This window comes from Arvicanthis niloticus, chromosome 26 (assembly GCF_011762505.2).
Source record: "Arvicanthis niloticus isolate mArvNil1 chromosome 26, mArvNil1.pat.X, whole genome shotgun sequence".
Taxonomy (NCBI): Eukaryota; Metazoa; Chordata; class Mammalia; order Rodentia; family Muridae; genus Arvicanthis; species Arvicanthis niloticus.
Window position 1 is genome coordinate 27,695,023 of NC_133434.1, and position 23,101 is coordinate 27,718,123.

The 23,101-nt window shown below is 37.8% G+C and overlaps 1 protein-coding gene across 6 annotated transcripts in view; it reads left to right on the forward strand.

Moving 5' to 3' along the window:
- Herc1 (HECT and RLD domain containing E3 ubiquitin protein ligase family member 1) overlaps positions 1–23,101 on the forward strand; it is a 152,986-nt gene that overhangs the window by 97,882 nt on the left and 32,003 nt on the right. For 3 of the 6 annotated variants that reach the window (XM_076925366.1, XM_076925368.1, XM_076925367.1), the window contains 17 exons: positions 390–1,165; positions 3,122–3,320; positions 6,277–6,437; positions 7,615–7,731; positions 8,186–8,417; positions 10,451–10,575; positions 11,723–11,943; positions 12,841–13,109; positions 13,885–13,937; positions 14,581–14,781; positions 15,683–15,857; positions 16,564–16,834; positions 16,957–17,170; positions 18,105–18,361; positions 19,408–19,535; positions 20,996–21,123; positions 22,600–22,800. In XM_076925366.1, the coding sequence (XP_076781481.1) occupies positions 390–1,165; positions 3,122–3,320; positions 6,277–6,437; positions 7,615–7,731; positions 8,186–8,417; positions 10,451–10,575; positions 11,723–11,943; positions 12,841–13,109; positions 13,885–13,937; positions 14,581–14,781; positions 15,683–15,857; positions 16,564–16,834; positions 16,957–17,170; positions 18,105–18,361; positions 19,408–19,535; positions 20,996–21,123; positions 22,600–22,800 (3,728 nt within the window). The remainder of the gene's footprint in view (positions 1–389; positions 1,166–3,121; positions 3,321–6,276; positions 6,438–7,614; positions 7,732–8,185; positions 8,418–10,450; positions 10,576–11,722; positions 11,944–12,840; positions 13,110–13,884; positions 13,938–14,580; positions 14,782–15,682; positions 15,858–16,563; positions 16,835–16,956; positions 17,171–18,104; positions 18,362–19,407; positions 19,536–20,995; positions 21,124–22,599; positions 22,801–23,101) is intronic. The other 3 variants (XM_076925371.1, XM_076925369.1, XM_076925370.1) reach the window with 3 other exon arrangements.

Sequence of the window (23,101 nt, forward strand, 5' to 3'; positions counted from 1 at the left end):
ATTCTCTTGCTTAGTGTGTCAGTGGTTGCTTTGGTACTATACTAGCAGGGTTGAGTGATAGCAACAGAACCCGCATGCCCCCAAAGCTCTAAGATACTCAGATTCAGACCTAAGTCCTTATGGGACATTTGTTCACTCTACTTTGTAGTGCATAGTGGCAAATATTCTCATTTGAAAGCTCAGGTGCATTTCATTATTGTTGTATTTGGCGTCACATCTCTAGTTTCTCATAATACCATTTTTTTCATTCTATAATGATGTCAGTTTATATAAATTATTCTCAACATTGTGTTCATGATGTGTCTTGTTTTGTCTACATTATTTTCTGTACCTTCCTCCCGTCTTTCCCTCACTTGCTTTTTCCTGTGTCATTCTGATCTTTATTAAAGCTTCCCAACTTTTTGGTCGCCTAGTGATACTCCATTGTATAACCTGGAACCCTGCGAACCACTGCTGTTTGATGTGGCGCGATTCCGAGGCCTGACAGCTTCTGTGCTGCTGGACCTAACATATCTGACAGGCATTCATGAAGATGTGGGGAAACAGAGCATCAAGCGACATGAAAAGAAACACCGTCATGAGTCTGAGGAAAAGGGGGACATTGAGCAGAAACCTGAGAGTGAATCCATTTTAGATGTACGAACAGGGTTAATGTCTGATGATGTCAAAAGTCAGGGTACCACAAGCTCCAAATCAGAAAATGAAATAGCTTCATTTTCTTTAGAACCAACACTGCCAGGTGTGGAATCCCAACATCAAATAACAGAAGGAAAGAGAAAAAATCACGAACACATATCCAAAACCCATGACATAGCCCAGTCAGAAATCAGAGCAGTCCAACTTTCCTATCTCTACCTCGGTGCTATGAAGTCACTTAGTGCTCTTCTTGGCTGTAGTAAATATGCTGAGCTCTTGCTGATTCCAAAAGTTCTTGCTGAAAATGGCCACAACTCAGACTGTGCAAGTTCTCCAGTTGTTCACGAGGATGTGGAGATGCGTGCTGCTCTACAGTTCCTGATGCGGCACATGGTGAAGCGAGCAGTCATGCGGTCGCCCATAAAGCGAGCATTGGGGTTAGCAGATCTGGAACGGGCTCAAGCTATGATTTACAAACTGGTGGTCCATGGGCTTTTGGAAGACCAGTTTGGGGGCAAAATTAAGCAAGGTATGTTATCTGATGAAATTATACTCATAACTGTCAAAAGTAATGCGATTCTATTTGTGAAAGTACGGTTTTTGGTCAAACAATTTGCACATTGTTTCTCCTTTCTAAGATAAATGGTTATTTTTTTGTTGTTGTTGTTGTTGTTACTTGTACCTTGGTAATCATTGTCTGCCTGTAATTTTCTATTTTAAATCTACATAAACATTAGAATTTTATAACTTTTGGAAAGCTGAAATTAAAACAGGTCTGGTAGTGCACACTTTTAATTCCAGCACTAAGGAGACAGAAGCAGGGAGATCTCTGTGGGTCTAGGTCAGCCTGATGTACAGAGTGAGCTCTGGGACTGCTGAAGTTAGTGAGACCCTGTCTTAGATGTACAGAGTGAGCTCCGGGACTGCTGAAGTTAGTGAGACCCTTAGAGAAAAGAAAAGAAACAAACAAACACAATTGACATTTAATTCATTCTTCAAAAGGTATTTGTCTATTGATTTGATTCAAAATATATTCTTAAAACTTCTGAGATGTTTTTAATATGTGCTATTTCATAGACAGTGTATTGTGTGTAAAAAGACACTGGCTTTGCTTATCTTTATCCTTTCTTTGGAAATGGTATAAGTTTTTGAATAAAAGTGAGGTTCATTCAGAAGATATTTGTTAAATGCCTAATACTACCTCTCTAGAGCCTAGAAATGTTCCCTAGAACCTAGAAAAATTGCCTTCAAGAAACTTGCGTTTTACTGGGAGAGATGGTATAGGCCTGGAACCTCAGCATTTGGAAAGGAGAGACAAGAGAATCAGAAGTTCAAGGACATTCTTGGCTACAAATCAAGTCAATTTTGAGGCCTGGCCTGGCTACATGAGACCTTACCTAAAGGGACACATAGACAAGAAAGGGGAAAAAAATAAAGAAGAGAAAGAGAAAGGAAAAGGAGGGCTGGGTCTTTATAACTTGTGCTTCTCCTTTGCCTTTATTCTTGTTCCATCTTAGTTTAGATAGTATATAGGAAGAGAGGTATGTGGTACATGTAAGTAGGCATGGTCTAAGTTGATTATTAAGGTGTATGGCCATTTAGTAAACCTATAATAGAATTACCTATGTTTTTATAAATATTTTTATTTTATGTGTATGGGTGTTTTGCCTTGCTTGTGTGTCTGCATATCACTTGTGTGCTTGGTCCCTGCAGAGGCCAGAAGGCAGCAGTGGATCCCTTGGAACTAGAGTTACAGATGGTTGTGAGCTGCCATGTGAGTGCTGAGAATTCAAGTGTCTGGAAGACAGTCTCTTAAACTACTGGGCCATCTCCCCAGCTCTAGAGTTAGCTGTTTTTGTAGTAACTGCAAATTATTTGTTGTTCCCTTACTGGAGAAGGAAAACTCTGCTATACACTTTTGGCAGACACATATCCTTCAAGTCATAGTCAGCATGAAATTTCTGTCAAGGTTTTTATTCTTGCATTTGTATGCTTTTACCAACATTGGAGGTCAGCCTCAAAATCAGAATGCTCAGCAAATAGTTTTGATGTTTGGAGTAAAGGAAGGTGTCACCACATGCCACCCATGTTTAATGTTTTTGTAAGAGAATTCTCTAAATCAGAGCTAATTGCAAGGACCTATAGAATCTAGAATAATAAGTATGATATTGAAAGAAGAATGTGTGTGTGTGTGTGTGTGTGTGTGTGTGTGTGTATAAGTGTAAGAATATTTTTTGAATTCCTTCAGAAAATATGTTTAGAAACTTACTTTTTTTTTTGAAGGAAGGTTTTACTGTGCGGTCTTAGCTGACCTTGCTACATAGCCCAGGGTATCTTTGCATTTAAGAGAATCTTCTTGTTCAGTCTCCCAAGTGCTGGGATTACAGACCTACCTCTAGAAACTTAAAATTAAACTTTTCCATTTTTGACTGTCACTTTTTTAAAAAGGCCAATCCTTACTATTGTCTTAACCTTTGATTTACAGAGATTGATCAACAAACTGAAGAAAGTGACCAAGCACAGCAAGCACAGACACCAGTTACCACCAGCCCATCAGCATCAAGCACGACTTCTTTTATGAGCAGCTCCCTTGAGGACACCACAACTGCCACCACTCCTGTCACTGACACAGAAACGGTGCCTGCATCTGAGTCCCCAGGAGTGATGCCACTTAGTCTTCTCAGGTAGACAAGTTGACCTTTAATGCCTATCACACTGATGCCTGTGCTTCTCAAAGCACATTGTTTGTTACACAGAGTATGCCAATTTAAATTCAAGTATTCTAGAGATGGAAAGAACCTGGGATCATATAGTATAAGCCTGTCTTAGTGGGAGTGTAAGTATGCACAAGCATACTTGGCTTCTAAGTATTGGGGGTGGGTTGGGGAGGTGTATGCGTGCACCACCACCACACTTGGTTTCTGAGTCGGGGTGAGTGTGAGTATGCACCACCATATGTAGCATGGCTAAGCGTTTAAAGAAAGCAAATTCCCAAGGTTTTATTATTTTGGGGAGATAACCATGGTGAGTGCAGGGGGGTTGGTGCAGCTACTGATGGTCAGTATATGCTAGACAGATGTTCCATTGCTGAGCCATATCCCTAACCTAGGACTTGAGTTTTGAGTACTGTAGTCTAAAGAAAAATAAATCTTCTGCATGAAATAATGTTTTCTCAGGTTCTTCCGTTTTGAACATAATTTTTTTAAGATTTATGAACCATGAGAACGCACATGTTAAATTACACTTGTGGAGGTCAGGGGATAGCTTGGGGAGTTGGTCCTCTCCACCCTGCATAGGCTGTAGGGATTGAACTCAACCGTCATGCCTTTGTGGTAAGCTCATTTACTCGTGAGCCATCTCAGCAGCTCTGTACTTTCATTTTATTCTCTGATCACACAGGGCTACTTTTCAAATGAAAAAAAAGTGTGTTTTAAAGTGGTGCTTCTACCATCTGTATTTAATAAGTTTTTGCATTCTATACAATGTTTACCTATTTAAATTCCATTTTGCTTAGTTTTACAACTTATACACACATTGGTGTGGCTTTAGAGGGATCTTCATGGGAAGACAGTTGAGCTCTCTTCACTGTGGCTTAAGTGAAGGAAGGGAGTCAGCCTGGCTTCCTTTCCCCTCTTTCTCTGTTCTTCCTCTTAGATTATCATCACCATTCTTACTGAACTAGACAGTAGAAGGGGGGCTCATCTCTGCCCTTAGTGATCTCAAGTTTTGGTGTGCACAGTCTCCCCACATAGGAGCTGTTTGAAAGTTCTGGGAGTGCATGCCCCAGTAAGTTAGATTTAGAAGGTCTATAGGGCCCATGTGCCCCAGTAAATTAGATTTAGGGGGACTATAGAGCCAGTTGTTTACGTTTCAATTTTCCTAGTGATTTTTAAAATCCTGGTCTTCACCTCACATTTTGAAAATGACCAGTGTATGTTTGTGTGGAGATGCACTGACACTTACTTGTTTATTAGCTCTCTCATTTGAGTCATAATTCTAGGAGATGCCAATAGAACATTCTTGTGGTTTTTAATGCCTCCTGCAGTTTCAGAATTTAAAAATATTCACAGAGAATCTGTGACCTCTTGGCTCCTATGAGTCTCTGACTAGAGTGGACATAAGATTAAAAGATAGACTCATGTCCCTTTGTTGCCATAGGTGCACACTAGATGCTGCTTCTATTTCTCTCTTTAGTAGTAGAAACTGAACTCAAAGTTGCACTCCTAGAGTCTTCCTTTCTTCTTAATCTTTGTTTCTCTACTACTGGCTTGGAATTGAGTGGAGGTAAGCCTATTGCTCCCTCTGTGTACCATGGTTTATTGGGTAAACAGTGCTCTTCTGAAGCTAGAAACCTCTTTGATTGCTGAGAATAAAGCTTGGTGGTAGTAGAGCACTTGCCTAGCGTGTGCTCTGTGTTCAATCCCCACCCCTACAGAAAAGAAAAAGCTCCTAGTGTGAGGGGACAGATCTAGACGTGCTCCTTCATCATTGTCCTCCTTCTTAGTGTGAGAGGGAGTTCCTCTCCTCTCTGTGCCTCTCATTCGTGTACTGTTCACACCACCATAGCAAGTACATGTTATCTCCCTCTGCTATATCATACATACATACTGTTCTTGAATTGTGCTGAGTGACTGTACACTTTTTCTGTAATTTTCCTGTAAGTTAATACTTGACATCAATGTTAATTTTATAGCTAGTTGATTTAATATTTAAAGTAAAGTTTTCTATCTGTTTTTGTTTTTGAGACAGGATCTCATGTATCCTAGGCTATCCTTGAATTTCCTAAAAGGCCAGAGATGACCTTGAATTCTTGTGCCTACCTCCTGATTGCTGGGATTATAGTATATGCTACCACGCTAAGTTGTATACAAACTGGAGATTGAACCCAGGGGTTTGTGCATGCTGAGCAAATACTCCTACCATCTGAGCCACATCTCTAGTCCAAGTTTCTTGTCCTTAAAATTCTTCTTTAGTTTCTTGACTACTATATTTATACCAAAATACCTGTCACCTTGATACTATAATAGAAGAAAAACTCCATAAAGACAAGGGTTGTTAATTTACTTTTGTAATTTCTGTATTACTCCCCAATATACTGCTACTATATTATTTTTGGAAAATTATACCTTTATAGCTAATAACCTATGAAATAATTACTTTTAATACTGAAGAATCTCGAGGCTAGCCTGGTCTATAGAGTGAATTCCAGGACAGCCAGGGTTACACAGAGAAACACTATCTCGAAAAACCAAAAAAAAAAAAAAAAAAAAAAAAAAAAAAAAAAAAACCCTGAAGAATCTCTCCTCACTTTGTATTAAATTATAGCTAACTTGTGCTGACTTTCAGGTTGTAATTTGTTGTGTAGGAAGATTTGTAATGGGGACTGGAGAGATGGCTCAGCAGTTAAGAGCACTGCTGCTCTTCCCGAAGTTCTGAGTTCAGTTTCCAGCAACCACATGGTGGCTCACAACCATCTGTAATGGGATCTGATGCCCTTCTCTGGTGTGTCCAAGGAGAACAACAATTCACTCACATGCATAAAATACATACATACATACATACATACATACATACATGTTTATAATATGTCTGTTCTTTCCCAGTTGGGATTTTTTTTTAATTATTGTTATTTTCTTAAAGGCAAATGTTTTCTAGTTATCCAACCACTACTGTACTTCCTACACGTCGTGCACAGACTCCTCCAATATCATCATTACCAGCCTCTCCGTCTGATGAAGTAGGAAGGAGGCAGAGTTTAACTTCTCCTGACTCTCAGTCTACAAGGCCAGCTAACCGTACAGGTGAACTTGCCATCATGAAGTATAGTACCCAAACCTCTTTGCATTCTAGAAATATGGACTCTGTTTTATAATCATTGTGTCTTTTCTTAATTGAAGATTTAAAAGGTACTTAATGAAAGAGAACTATATTTTTAAAGTATGTGCTTTCTATGTTTTGAATTATAGATTGAATTACAGCGATTTGGAGAGAAGTAACACATATCAATCACATGTCCTCCGTTTCTTAATAAGCCAATGTTCAGTGCTAAAAATGTCTTCCTAAGTGTAGCTTTAATCATAATCCACACAGTTGTAATGTATCAAAAGGAAACATTGGCAGAAACCCAAATTGAAGGGCTTCATACAAAATAACCAGGCCATGATTTGTCATGTATCACAGTTGTTGACCAGCAACTCAGGGATGTGAGGCAGAAGGATCACAAGTTCAAGATCATGTTGAAGAACTTAATGAGGCCTTGTCTCAAAATAAAAAGTAAAAATAGAGAGGGAGAGTGTGTGCCTAATATGTTTAAGCCCCTGAGTTCAATCCCCAATACTAGCAGAGGCAAACCAAGGAGCTTAAGGAGACCAAAGAGACTTTATAACCAGGTAAAATGCATAAATGATCCTAGATACTTTGCTATAAAGAATATTACCAGTATATGTGGTGAAACTGAACTGGGAGCTGGGTTAAACAATTATATTGCTAGTCTACAAATTCTGGCTGTATTTGTATGAATTGCCTGTTAACATTCAGAGAAGTTAAAGCATCTGGTTTGCTGTTAATTCTGTAGTAGTTCAGAAGAAAAAGATTTCTTGGTGTTCTTCTTGAAAATTTTTGTATATTTTAATTTTTATTATGAGTAGATTTACTTATCTGTACAACAGTCCTATATTGCTATGAGAAGTTCGGTTTCATTTATGGTTTTAAACAAACAAGCAATCAATTTTTAAAAAAAAAACAAAAAACTCCTCTCTACTGGGCTTGCCTCAAAATCATGATCCTTCTGCCTCAGCCCCCTGAGTGCTAGGATTCCTGACATGTAACTCCATACCCAGTTCTGATAATCACATTTTAACAGTAAATTTGTATTGAGTTTGAATAATTCTAGGAAATTGAAGTATCGCAGTTGCTATGTGTATACTTTGCTTGTGGTGTCTAGTATTTAAGCCCACTTTATTTTTTCTTCTGCTTTAGCCTTGTCAGACCCAAGCAGCAGACTTTCGACGTCCCCTCCTCCTCCAGCAATTGCAGTCCCTTTACTGGAAATGGGCTTTTCTCTCCGACAGATTGCCAAAGCCATGGAAGCTACAGGTAAGATATTTTTATACTGCAGTATTTATAGATACAAGAAGTCTTAAATGTTATTGAAGACTGTTTTAAAGAGTTCATAAATCTTGTTAAGATTTTCTAAACAACATTTTTATTGAGTGTGAATGTGTGTGTGTGTGTGTGTGTGTGTGTGTGTGTGTGTGTGTACATGTAAATGCAGATGCCTGTGGAGACCAGAAGACAGCATTGGGTCCCCTGGACCCAGGGTTAAAGTTGGTTGTGAGATGCCTGACTGGCAGGGTATTAGGAATGGAACTTGTATCTCTGGAATAGTAGCAAGTGCTCTTAACTGCTGAGTCATTTATGAGCCTCTCTTTTTAAGATTTTAAACAGCAGATCTATTATAAAATCATTTAGAACAAACACTCATAAACCAATAACATAAGACATTGGTTATTTTATCCAAATTCAGTGTCAGACATTTCTGCTTGTATAGGTGCTCGAGGAGAGGCTGATGCCCAGAATATCACTGTTCTTGCTATGTGGATGATAGAACACCCTGGGCATGAAGATGAGGAGGAGCCCCAGCCAAGCAGCACAGCAGACTCCAGACATGGAGCAACAGTTCTGGGAAGTGGTGGGAAGTCAAATGATCCCTGTTATTTGCAGTCACCAGGAGACATACCATCAGCTGATGCTGCTGAAATGGAGGAAGGCTTTAGTGAAAGGTAAAATTCTAGTTTTTTTATTTCTGTCTCTTGTGTCCTAACTGTGGTCTATAAAACTTCATTTCTTTCCCATCATAAATGCTGCTACAGCTTTATAAATTTAATAAAAATAAGAAAAGATTGAGCCAGGTGGTGGTGGTGGCACACACCTTTAGTCCCAGCACTTGGGAGATAGAGGCAGGTAGATCTCTTGAGAGTTTGAGGCCAGCCTGGTCTACAGCACAAGTTCCAGGGTAGCCAAGGCTACTCAGAGAAACCCTGTCTAGAGTCCTGAGTTCAGTCCTTGGCACTGCTTTTTTTTTTTTTTTTTTTAAACCAACTGATTTAATTAATGAATTTGATAGGAATAGATTTTCTGTCTCATTTTAATTAAATTTATATATTCATTTATTTTAAAGTTTTCTTCAGTGCTAGGGATCAAATCCAAAGTTATACATGCTAGGCAAGTACTCTAACACTGAGACATATAGATATATTCCCAAATCCTATAGTTTTTACTACTATCTAGTATTTTATGTTCTTTTTTTTATAAAAGCTATGAAAAGAGTTCTGGAGTATATGTGCCCTATAATGAGATATAATAAAATATCCTAAAATTTATCTTAAAATCACTTTCCTTTTACAATTCTTATTACTATTTTCTTTTTCTTTTAAATTTTTTACATTTATAAGTATTTTGCCTTAATGTGTGTTTATGTACCACGTTCTTGCCTGTTGCCTATAGAAGCCAGAAAAGGGTACATTATCAAAGCCTATGTCTTATACAACATGAAAACATTTTTATAAGTTCCATTAATATTTTCAAAATTTAATTTGAAATATCTGTTTCTCCTCAGCACAGGTTCTCTATCATTTCAGGTGTTAAGTATTTAATCATTTAGTGTTGAGTTTGAAGTTGTTTTTCTTTTTGCTGTGGGATTTTGATGATACTCCAGTCTTTACTCTCTAGGCAAAGCTTTCTACAAGACACTTTCCCACTTCTGATCTTGTTTGATTTTGGAGATGAATTAAGCATCATTTTACTGTTGGAAGAATTGAAAATCAGATAAAATTAATGCCCAAGAAGCAGTGTATGACACACCTAGAAGTAAAGAGTTTCACAAGGGATGATAAAATGTTTGAAAGTTTTGTCATGGGCTAAGGGGATAGATAGTTCAGTGGTAGATGTTTATAGTATGCTGGAGACCCTCAGTTTAATCGCCAGCAACTCCTCCACCAAAAATGCTTTATGTCAATCATGTCCATTTCCTCTTTTGATACTATCAGTATTTAAAAAAAAAAAAAAAAAAGAGGTGTTTTTATAGCCAAAGACACTGAGAATAATGGCAAAGCAAGCAAACAAGAAAAACAGTTCTAAGTATGTTATGATGGTATTCTATAAAATGTCTTAATTTTAATTTAAAAAGTTTCAAGCCTTAAAAATCTGTTTAAGGAGTGATGGCTCAGTTGATAAAGTACTTGCAACCTGAGTTTAATTCCCAGAATCCTTTTTTTAAAACCCACACATGGCTGGGTGTAGTGGTACAAACCTTTAATCCCCACAGAAGGAGGTGGATCTCTATGAGTTTAAGGCTAGCCTGGTCTACAGATGGTGATTTCTAGGCTAGCCAGAGCTAGCTACATAGTGAAACCCTGTTTCAAAACACATACACAAATACACACACACACCACCACCACCGTCATTGTCTAGATAGGTAGAGATGAGTGGATTCCCAGGACTCACTAGTCAGCCAGCCAGTCTAGTCTCCTTGGTTACTTCCAGGGAAGTAAGAGACCCTGTCTCAGGGGGAAAAAAAAAACAAACCAAAAACAGTAGCTAAGAAACAACACCAGGTTATCCTACCAGCCTCCACACACATTCCCCTGCACCCACACATACGTGAGCATAGGCAGACACATGCAGGAGCATACACAGCTATTTTATTCTCAGTGAGATTTGGAGAAAAGAGCAATAACCACAAACAAGCTTGTACTTCTGCTTTCTTTTCATGAGAGCTTTAAAAAAGTTGTTGCCTTCACACTTGATTTTGTAGCCCTGAAAATCTGGATCATACAGAGAACGCAGCTTCTGGAAGTGGACCACCAACTAGAGGTCGCTCAACAGTAACAAGAAGGCACAAATTTGACTTAGCAGCTCGCACACTGCTTGCAAGAGCAGGTAATTATTTTTCATATGCCTCCCTTGGTGAAAGATCTCTTTTAAAAATTGTATAGAAACAGGACTAAAGAATACAAAACTAAAGAATTAAGTGAACTAGCGATGCTACTATTTAGTGGAACAGCAGTTTGCATATAATTTTGAACTCTGTATAATTTCACTAATCACAGCATGCGTTCATAGGATTACCTCTTGGTATTGGAGGCTATGGTGGCCCCTTGCAGATTTTGAAAGATTTTGTAGCTGCTCTCTGCCTTTAGTCAGTTATAATTTGAGAAGTAATGCTGCATACTTAATGTTTCACATCAGTGGTCAGAAGGTTCTAGGAGGGCACTGTACCACACAGAAGTAGGTACTCTAAACTTAGAGCCTCAACCACTTGGCCCTAGGGAAGCAAGAATAAATTTTCTTAATAGATTAATAAATTCTAGGATTGGCTTGAGAGCATGGGAATATATTTTCTTTTTGTTTGGTGGATTGTATTATCCTGGCGATTGAAACCAGAGCCTTGCACGTTCTAAGTAAACACTTCACCACAGAAGTATATCTTTACTCCATTATTGTATCACCATCATCATCACCACAACCACCACCATCATCACAGTGCAGGCATCACACCCAGGCCTTATGCATGCTAGGCAAGTATTCTACCACTAAGCTATATCCTAGCCACAAGAAAATATATTTCCCAAACTGGAAACCATATTATCCACTGTTAAAAAGAGTTTGATTATTAAAATATCAAACATAAGTGATGATTCAGTCATTTATGGGAACTATGAGAAAGAAATTTGAGACTTGCTTAGAAAATATAGGCCAGACGTTTGCCATAAAATGAAGAGAGGCTAAATTTAAAAAAATTGAACTTGGAAGAGTAATAATAGGTGACATTTATGACATAAATAATATTTATAACTTCAATAAAAATATAACACCTTAAATTTTTTTGTATATAGTAACTCATTTAAATTTAGAAGTTTCTGAGAGACAGTATACTTTATATGGTAGTTGTAATTTGAAATTTATGGTTTGGGATCCAAAGGAGTAGCTGACGTAGATTCTCTTCTACATGTGTGGCAATTAAGAACTGGTGAAACAGAATTATTGCATTCATGCAAATAAAATGCCTTTTGTGTTTTGTTCTGAGCGGGGTTATACCGCTCTGTGCAGGCTCACAGGAATCAAAGTCGGAGAGAAGGAATATCTTTGCAGCAAGACCCAGGGGCGTTGTATGACTTTAATTTAGATGAGGAATTGGAAATTGATCTTGATGATGAAGCAATGGAAGCTATGTTTGGACAAGACCTGACCAGTGACAATGATATTCTGGGAATGTGGATCCCAGAGGTACTGGATTGGCCTACCTGGGTGTGTGTGACTGCAGCGGGGGCTGCTCTGACTTATTTTCCTGCCCTCCTGTTCATACATCTTGCTAACAGCAGCCTTGCCTAGACTTGAAAAGGCCTTACATCTTATCCTGAGGTTTGGGGATTTAATGCTTGAGCACTGAGTTGATACCTACAAACTGATAAGAAAGTTTCTCTTGTTGCTTTCTCTGTGTGATTTATTGCTTCTCTCCCCAGACTAGATGACTAGAGCCATATTGTGGCAATGCTTCATTGTGATGTTGAAGAGAAATTGCAGAACTTGACATTAGGCCTTAGTCCATTGCTGGGTTGTATGACATGATTGCTTTAGTCACGTTCCTGTCTGAGTGCATGCTCCTGTCCTTCATAGTTTCTATTAGTCGGTACAAGGCCCATGCGGGAACCAGTGCCTGCGCAGGGCTGGTCATACCCTCATCCAGGGTCAGAGCTCATGTGTATAGACTATTTAGCGTTACATTTTTATAGTGGAAACTTTAAAGCTCATAGATGTGAACTTTTATCTACTTGATTAGGTTAATAACATAAGTGAATCATAATGGCATCTTAGAAATTCAGAAAATAGGTCTTATTTTATGGCCAACTAAAAAATATTTTCACTAGAGAATTTTTTTAATGGTTTGAGATAGATGTAAATTATTGAATTCCTTCTTTTTCAGCAGAATAATCTTAGTTTATAACTTAAGCAAATAGAAAAGAGCAAAGAACACCTTCAGATTGTGTGTTCTGAATTCTGATTTGAAAGGAAAATTATGTAGCACTAATGGACATCGTTTAATATCCTACTGTAGGATATTAAATAGTAGCTAGTTTTATATCACAGATAATCTACCTCTTACCCTACATTGACTATAACTTGGTATAAAATCATTTTGTACAGCATGTTTGTGAGTCTGAAGACAGGGAAGAAGTGGTCGTGTGTGAACTTTGTGAATGCAACGTCGTCAGCTTCAACCAGCACATGAAGAGAAACCATCCTGGCTGTGGGCGCAGTGCAAACCGCCAGGGGTATCGCAGCAATGGCTCCTATGTGGATGGCTGGTTTGGTGGTGAATGTGGGAGTGGAAATCCATACTACCTGCTATGTGGCAGCTGCAGGGAGAAGTACTTAGCCTTGAAGACCAAGACCAAGACTACAAATTCTGAAAGGTATTTTGAAATTGTGGTATAGATACCAGCTTGCTTGGATGAGAACATCTCACTCTGTTAAAACATAGAAACTGTACCTTTCTCTCTCTGTCTCTCTCTTTTTCTTTCTTTTTTTTTTTTTTTTTCGATGTAAAGAATTAATTTTGACTGGATTAGGGGCGGAGCTTGTGGAGGTCAAGGAATTCTATTCCCAGGAGATTTGGGAGCCGTTTTTTGTTCTTTATATACCCCAGGCATAGTGGCTTGGCAGCCGGCTCCTCATGACAGCGGACTCTGTCAGCCATTAGCATCTAGACAGGTTGTGGTCAGGGTCCTTGTTTTAATTCTATACATCAGAGGAGTAGAATCAAGTTTTCAAGTGGATGTTTTCAACATATTTCTGTTACCTTAACTAGGATGTTTTTCTTGACAAAAAATATATTGTTCTGTTTAATGAGCTTCTGTAGGGGGAATGAAAGAGACTTTCTTTATATACTTAACCTCTAGTTCTACAACTATTGAGTCTTTGGTGCTTTGAAAGACAGAGTTTGATTAAATATTGAAGGTAACCAGAAATGTCTCTAGGGTGTTATTGTTGTTGTTGTTTTGTTGGTAAAGCGGCCATTGATCTGTAAACATGTACAAACAGTAGTATTTACTGCATTTGTCCTATAACACAAGACACTTTTACTTTTTGCTGCTTTATTAATGAACTCTTATAATATTCTAATGACTTAATTTGCATTTGGGTACTAACTTTTATATAAAAACACGATATTCTTCATGTTTGGTGCAGGTACAAGGGACAAGCTCCAGATCTAATTGGCAAGCAGGACAGTGTGTATGAAGGTAGTTGTTTGTTTTGAGAGCTTTCTTATGTTGTACGTACTTTGATGTATACTTCTTGCTTAACTCTGCTACTAAACTTTACCATCATGTGTGTTTGTGTTTATGTACATATTAACTAGAGCTTTTCCTAAATGGATCTGAGTTTGCTTGATAACAACATTCCACACTTGAGAGTCATAGGAGAAAGAAAGAACCCAAACTCAAATGTCAGCTTTACTATAGAGTGGTAATTTGTTTGGAGGGTTTTTTTCTTCCAGAATAGGAAAAAAATATTTTAAAAACATTTTAAAGTTTTTTTAAATCCTAATTGTGGAAAAAAATAAGATGATTGGAAGTGTGGAAAAAATTGAGATGAGTACAATTTGTTTTCTAGAGCATTCATTTGCTTGAATATATATTAGGTGAGCCCTCTATGATCAGTTATAACATTTGCTGTTTCTTTCGGTGGATTTGATTCCACTCTCCTTTCCAGTAGTCTCATATGCCTTAGCAATGCAGCTTGCCCAGGTCTCCAGGAGATGCCGCAGTGTTCATTTTGTGGGCCTCCTTGAACATTTTAGATGATTTTAGATTTGTGTTAATCACTCTTAGCAGAACTATGCCATGTTTATATTCACATGCCTTATATTTATTTAAATTCCAGAAGACTGGGATATGTTAGATGTTGATGAAGATGAAAAACTAACAGGTGAAGAAGAATTTGAATTGCTTGCTGGACCACTTGGTTTAAATGACCGGCGCATTGTGCCAGAACCAGTTCAATTTCCTGACAGTGACCCACTGGGAGCATCCGTAGCCATGGTCACAGCTACCAACAGTATGGAGGAGACTCTGATGCAAATTGGTAAGCTGAGAGGCTGATTATCACTCATTTTATTGTCTATTTTAATATTTTTCTTAGGTAAGTAGTAAAAATAATGGTTTAGCCCCACCTCATACCAGCAAGTCTTTTTGGCCATTTAGTGGGAGAGGAATACTGAATGTAGGTCAGAGGTTTGACATGAGGTTTGTTTTTGTTTGTTTGTTTGTTTTTTTAACTCTGTTCTTTTCCACCTTATTTTTTGAGACGGAGTCTTTCACTGAACCAAGTTGGACCTCGTTGATTTGGCTAGACTGGCCAAGTTCACATGCCCTCCCTACCCCTCCCCCAACACACACCAGAATTTAAAAATTAGCACTATCCATGACTTAGTTCTTTCTTTATTTGCACTCAAAGCATATTTTATTTCTATCTTTCCTGGTGCTGGAGAGCTGCATCAGTGGTTTAAGAGCATTGCTGCTCTTGTAAGAAGATCCTGGATTCTGTTCCCAGCTCCTTCAGTGGCTGCTTATAATGTCTGTAACTCCAGTTCCAAGGGATTTGGTGTCTTCTTCTGTCTTCCTTTGGCACTGCACACACATGGTGCACATGGATACATAGAGGCAAAATACTCATATATATGAAATAAAGACAAAATACTTTTTAAAAACTATGCCTTTTCTATATCTCTTAATAATATCAAAGGTGACACATAAAAAGAATGAAGAAAAACAAACATGTATTTAATGGAAAATCTTCTCTATTAATGCAGAAATCTCTAAAGTTTAATATCTTAAGGAATTTTCTGCTAGTTCTTTGTGAGCAAACATTGTCTTGCTATATTATATATATTTCTTTGCAGACTAGAACCTACAAGGGAGAAAAGTTGAGTAGTCTAGATACTTTATCTTACTTTGTTGAGAACTGAACAAAGCCCTGCTTTCAGGTTGCCATGGGTCTGTGGAAAAGAGTTCCTCTGGGAGAGTAACATTGGGAGAGCAGGCAGCAGCCCTTGCAAATCCTCATGACCGAGTGGTGGCTTTAAGAAGGGTGACTGCTGCCGCTCAAGTCCTTCTGGCCAGAACCATGGTCATGCGAGCACTGTCTCTTCTCTCAGTCAGGTAAGTATTATTGTGTCAAGTGATGTAGTTAGCTTCTTATATATTTCACACAGGAGTCTGGTAGGGAATATGAGAGAGTTTGAAAATATGTTGTTGAATAAATTCAGGTTAGTCTTAGTCATTATTGGTATTTAGTTAATACTTGGCTTTTTCAGGGTTGAAATAATGCCAATTTAGTGACAGTCAGCTGAATATCTTTTTGTTGTTTCAGAAACTGGAAATTAAGCTGTTTCAGTTGGTACTAGATAGAAATTAAAGAGTGAACTAGTATTTATGCAGACTCATATAAAGAATAAAAATAGATAAAACTAATGTCTAGCTTTAGACAATAGACAGTGGTTCCTGCTGAAGACACAGTGGCTATGGGGAGCCCTCAGCGAGCTTGTGAGGTGCTACTAGAGCTCTGTCTCTTGACTTAGAGGGTGGCTACATGGGCATTTCCAGAATGGAAGTTTATGTTCTGTGAACATTCCTAATGTCATATTCCAGTGAGTTAGTGATAACTCTTAGTGCATACAATATTCATTAAAAAGAAAAGGTGTAGATGATCATTTCAATTTTATATCATATTTTGATATAAGGACATATGGTACAGTTTTTGTTTGATTTGGGTTTTTGATGATGAAGATGGTTATGTATGTGGGGGTTCAAAACTGCCTCTTAAGAAACCTGTTTGTCTATCTGAAGTGCTGTCTTTTCCTTACAGTGGTTCCAGCTGTAGCCTGGCTGCTGGTCTTGAGTCTCTGGGGTTAACAGATATCCGTACACTGGTTCGATTAATGTGCTTAGCTGCAGCAGGGAGAGCTGGTCTTTCCACCAGCCCTTCTGCCATAGCCAGTACCTCAGAACGTTCACGAGGTGGACACAGCAAGGCCAGCAAGCCCATTTCTTGCCTGGCCTACCTGAGCACAGCAGTGGGTTGCCTGGCATCGAATACTCCGAGTGCTGCAAAGCTGCTGGTGCAGCTGTGTACACAGGTAAGGTAGCTTCAGGAATTCCTGCTTTGTTTTCCCAGGGATTCTTACAACATTTTGAAATTAAATCTTTTTGTTCCAAAAACATGTAAAAATTAAACCATTTGTCCTGATTGCCTCTTCAGAACTTGATTTCTGCTGCAACAGGTGTCAATCTCACCACAGTCGATGATCCAATTCAGCGGAAGTTTCTACCCAGCTTTCTCCGGGGAATTGCTGAAGAAAATAAGCTTGTAACCTCCCCAAACTTTGTTGTCACTCAAGCCCTTGTGGCATTATTGGCAGACAAAGGGGCCAAACTGAGACCTAACTATGATAAGACAGAAATAGAAAAGAAAGGTAGGTTTCGTACTGTTTGAGTACAGTCTTCTATAGATTTAAATCATGTCTTCAGGGGTGTGGCTTTGCATTTTATGTGTAATAAAGGACATTTCTTAAGTTTAGAATATAAAAAAATTACAGAGATAACTTTTTTTTGTTTGTTTTGTTTTTTGATTTTCTGTTTGTTTGTTTTTGAGATAGGATATAATTGTGTAGTCCCAAGTTAGCCTCACACCAGCAATCCTCCTGTGCCTCTTGAGTGCCAGGATTGCAGGTTTGCACAGACATTGAAATGAGTATTAGAAAATGTACAGATTAGTATAGTTATAGATAATGGCTTGAATTAATATACATGGTAGGGTTCTTTAATAACAATGTAAGTAGAAATAGTATTGAAAATAACACTTTGAAAGGATTACTTAAATTGGTATTTAACCTTCACTTTAGTCAAGCACATTCTAAGTGAGGTTGTGGGCTTTGGGATCAATTGATCTGCTTTCTTTACTAGATGTTAAGATGCAGTTTTTAAAATTACTTATTATGTATTTGGTGCTGACTATTGGAACCCAGGGCCAAGCCCATTCTGAACATGTGCTCTGTCACTGAGTTGTAACCCTGGTATAATGTTCTTGCTAAGCTTTTTTTTTTTTTAAGCCACAGACACTAGGTTGTTATTCTTAAGGGCCCATTGCCTGTACATGGGCCAGAAGATTATGTCTGCTGTATTTCCAGTCTAAGTACTTAGAGCAAGGACTGTTTATTGGTGTATAATAAAATATTAGTTTGCAATGAATCAGATTTTTATAGCATTTGATTTATATCTTATATGCATATCTTAGTAAAATGATTGCTTATGAAAGCTAATTTATAAAAGAAATGGGTTAACCCATTTTTGTTTGTTCATCACCACCAACTCTCACCTGGGCATCATTTCATTGTTTTGTTTAAGCAGGTGTTATTGCTCAATTGTATGCCCATCCTTCCTATGATCCTTCTGCTGTAGGCCCTCTGGAGCTGGCTAATGCCCTGGCAGCCTGCTGCCTCTCCTCTAGGCTGTCCTCACAGCATAGGCAATGGGCTGCTCAACAGCTTGTTCGTACTCTTGCTGCACATGACCGTGACAACCAGACTGCTCCACAGACACTTGCTGATATGGGAGGAGATCTCAGAAAATGCTCTTTTATCAAGTTGGAGGCTCATCAAAACAGAGTATGTATTTTGAAATCAAGTGTGTTAATTACCTGTCTGACTGCTCAGAGTGTAGGTCTCTGTATCTCTATGTCTCTTTTTCTCACATACATATACACGATTACCAAGATTTGCCTAGTGGTTGCTAATTCTAGTTTCTTTGTGTGTGGGTTAACAGAAGTCAGTTAAAGATAAAAGATAAAAAAGATAAAGGCTTACCTATGCAACAAGTACCTGATGTATTGTAGCTGATTAATCTAGTAGGCCCTGAATTTTTAGGAAGCAAGCACTGAAATAAATTAATCAATTTAAAAATCACTACATAGTCTGTATTACTTTTAAAATATATGCTTAAATTTTTTTTAATTTATTTTTTTGATGTGTGTAGAAGGGTAGAAGGGGTTTGTGCATGTGAGTGCAGAGCCCATGGAGGCCAGAGTTATCAGATGCCCCCAGAGCTAAAGTTCCAGGTGATTGTGAACTGTCCAGTGTGGGTCCTCTACAAGAGCAGTATAGGTCTGTAGCCACTGAGCCATCTTCAGTCCCTTAGGAAGTCCACACTGACATGAGTGCCATCTGGAAGGGATGTGAGAATGTGGGAGGCAGCTCGCTCTGCCTCTTGGAGTCATTCTCAGCCTGTCCAAATGTTTATCTTCACTGAATTAAATATGTAGACACAATTTTAATAGGGAGCCAGGTACGGTGGCTCATTGGGTCAAAATGCTTACCACCAAACCTGATGTGATCCAAGGGGAATCATAATAGAGGAGAGAACTGACTCCCTTGATTGTGACTGCAACATGTTCACTGTGGCCTGTGTGTTCTCCCCTGTAGAGATGGAAATACAAGTTTATAAAAAAGACTTTAATATGTCTTAAGTAATTTGAGGGAGACTGAGCATAGTACCCTAAAGCTATACTTCAAATAGGTATTTGACAAGGCATTTAGGAAATGAAGCCACATATATTGAATAACATGGATTTTTTTTTTTTTTTTTAATGGAACTTCAAATGATGAAGTCCTTAAAGTCAAAATTTGGCTTGGCTTATCTCTCCTGATTTTTCTAGGTAATGACGTGTGTTTGGTGTAATAAAAAAGGCCTATTGGCTACCAGTGGCAATGATGGCACTATTCGGGTGTGGAATGTTACCAAGAAGCAGTACTCACTGCAACAGACCTGTGTGTTCAATAGACTGTAAGTGCATGTTTCACTGCTGTAAAACTGGGGCAGTCCTTAGCATTCCTCACCTTGGTTATGTTAATGTAGTCCATTCTCATTAAAACTTTAAAGGTTTTTCTCTTAGAATAATATTTCTAAATGTCCAGAATGTGTATTTAACTTTCCATGGTAGTAATTCAGAAAATAAAACTTAAAATTCTGTTTAGAACAGAACTTACTAGCAAATACATGTTTAGTTATATCAAGGAGTATACTAACTTTCATTAGTCTTTAGTGGTTATTTATGAATTAGAATAGTTGCTTTGTGTTGCGTCTTGATAGCACTGTAGCCAGCCATATTTCTTTTTTTAAAAAAATGATTTAATAAATTTTATTATAAAAACTTTCTAATAAAAAAAATCACACATTGAAATTAACTAAGCCTAAAGCCTGTGTATCTCACTGAACTTCTGTACAATCAGACAGCCACATAGAACAGCAGCTGTGAAGTGTTGCACTAGATTTTTATATTAACACTACTGAATATATTTTTATGTCCTTATCAAACCAAAAAATGGAAACTCCACAACAGGGTTAGAACTAAAACATAATTGGCTTTGTATCTTCCTGTATTACCCACATTTAGTACTTTCTCATCTCCTAATATTTAATCTTCTTATTCTCTTTTCTATAGATTATACTATACCCACACATACATTTGTATGCATATAAATGTATATTATTAGCTAGATTCCACATATGAGGAAAATCATGTGTTTTTTTTCTTTATGAGATAGTTTTACCTCACTTGATATTATACATTCTAAGATCATCGATTTTTTTTTTTACAAATTTTATGATACATTTTTATTTAGAACTGAATATTATTCCATTCTATATATACACCAGATTTTTATTACCCATTCATCTGTTGATAGATAACTAAATTGTTTCCAATTCTTTGTTATAGTAAAAAAAATAAATAAATAAAAGCTGTAAATCTGAGTCTAGATATCCTCATAGTAGAATATGGAGTTCTCAGTGTATATGCCTGGGAGTGAAGTAGCTGGGCCGTAGGAGAGGTAACATTCTTAATTTTTGAGAACTTTCTAAACTAATTTCCACAATGGATGATTAATTTACATCCCCACCAACAGTAAATTTAGTGAAATTTCTTTGCACAAGCATTCCATTTCTAAGACCTTCTGTATAAATTTGGCATACAGAAATCAGCATACTCTGAATAGTAACTACCTGTCTACAACCCATGTTAGTTCTGAAGTGTTTGACAGACTCTGTTCTAATTATGAGGAGTAGTCAAGGAAAGCATCATTCCTTCATAGTTGATATTTTCTCTATGGTGACAAATACAACATGTTAACTAAGGATATCCTATGATAATAGTCTGTACGGACCCCTTGCTTCAAGGTTTGAAATCTAGCTTACTAAATTTGGAAGTGGGGATGGAAATTGCATACTCATCTGTTGCATTTTAGGGAAGGGGATGCTGAGGAAAGCCTTGGGTCACCTAGCGACCCAAGCTTCTCACCTGTTTCCTGGAGTATCAGTGGTAAATACCTTGCTGGGGCTTTGGAGAAGATGGTGAACATCTGGCAAGTTAATGGTAAGAGTCCTGCAACTGTGGTGGGTGTAGCTCAGCCTCCCTCTCACCTAGTCTTGGAAGCACTGGCTTCTCTTTACCTAGAAATCCATGAACTGTTCTATGAAAATACTGCATAGGATACACTTCCTGGAAGTTTCAGTTACCTACTTCTGTAAGACAAAACTTCTTTTAATGTAGCAGTAAGTAGGCATTTTTTAATCTATGTAATTTTAGCTCTATCATTTATGTTTCTTTCAGAGATAAAAATCATTAGGTGTTTTGCTCTTCCTTCCTTCCTTTCTTCCTTTCTTTCTCCTTCCTTCCTTCCTTCCTTTCTTTATTTTATTTTATCTCTTCTCTTCTCTTCTCTTCTCTTCTCTTCTCTTCTTCTCTCTCTCTCTCTCTCTCTCTCTCTCTCTCACTGTGTATACATCTGCCAGGGTGCATGTATGGAGAGTGGAGAACAACTTGACATTGTTTTTCTCCTTCCACCATGTGGATCCTAGGGATTGAACTTGAACTTGGATCATTAGGCTTAGTAGCAAGTGCCTTTACCTATGAACACACCTCAGTCGCCCTTTTTCAATTTTTATTGTATCTCTCTAGAGGATAAAAAATACTGTTGTAATTGTAGACTTACTAGTATTTGTTTATTTTTACATATTTAAGAAATGGCTGTTGTCATTCACATAGTAGAGGAGTAGTTAGTCCTAGTTGGAGGTAAATTATTCCTATCAAGTAGGTTTTCAATAGTTATTACGAGTCACTGAGCATAATGGCCAATGGAATTTCACTACTTGGCTGGTGGAGGCAGGAGGATTGCTGGAAGTTGGAGGTCAGCCTGGACTACATTGTGATGCCTGTGTCAAACATAAGTAAACTAAAAGCAGAAGTGCCTTAGTGATATTGCCTTCAACCTTCTAGTGTTTTCAGAAAGAAACATGTGCCAATTTGCCAGCAGTAGGAAAGCACTTAAGTGTTTGCCATTTGCTACTAAATGTATTAATCCCTTATTGTGTTGTCTTTAGAAGTTCTTTGCTCTGTAAGTAGTTACAGACTATTGACTTAAATGATAAGCATGACATGAATAAGATCCTGTTTCCACAGACCTTTAGATGCACAGAGTATTGTGAATTAGAGAGTGCATTAGCTATTATGTAATAGTATTTTTCTTGTTCTTTTTTGAGATTTCTATTTATTCTTATTTTTGGAGAATATAAATATATATTGAGAGATATATCTATCCCTCACTGAATCGCATGCCAACCAAGGATGGATTAATCTACCTACCTACCTGTCTATCTGTCTATTTGTCTGTCTGTCTGTCTGTCTATCTATCTATCTTTATATCATCTTTATCTATATGGCATGTGTAGACTAGAGTGGCCTTGAACTTACAGAGATCCACCTGCCTCTGGCTCTTGCTTGCTGGAATTAAAGATGTGTGCTACTACTGGCACATGTGAGTAAAATGAGTTAACATTTCTCCCTCTGTAGGAGGAAAAGGATTAGTAGATATTCAGCCTCACTGGGTATCTGCCCTGGCTTGGCCAGAAGAAGGTCCAGCTACAGCCTGGTCAGGAGAGTCTCCAGAGTTATTGCTGGTAGGACGGATGGATGGATCTCTAGGGCTGATTGAAGTTGTTGATGTGTCCACTATGCACCGCAGAGAACTGGAACACTGCTATCGAAAGGATGGTAAGACATTTTACTAATCAAGAAAGTAGACAAATAGACAAAAAGAGTTTTTGGGTTGAATGTCAATGCTCAGTGTTACTTGGGGTTGTTTTCTAATATTTCCACTAGGTATTTGATTTTAATTAGTAATTGAATTGAAATCTCTTTGTATCCCACCCTTATTTTGTCTCTGCCAAAGGGAAATTTTACTTTGTAACACCATATTAGTTATTCATCCTTTATGTGAATGATAAAACATTTATAGCAGGATGCAAATATCTCTTAAAAGTTAGAACTATAGAATAGGGAAATCATTGGTAGA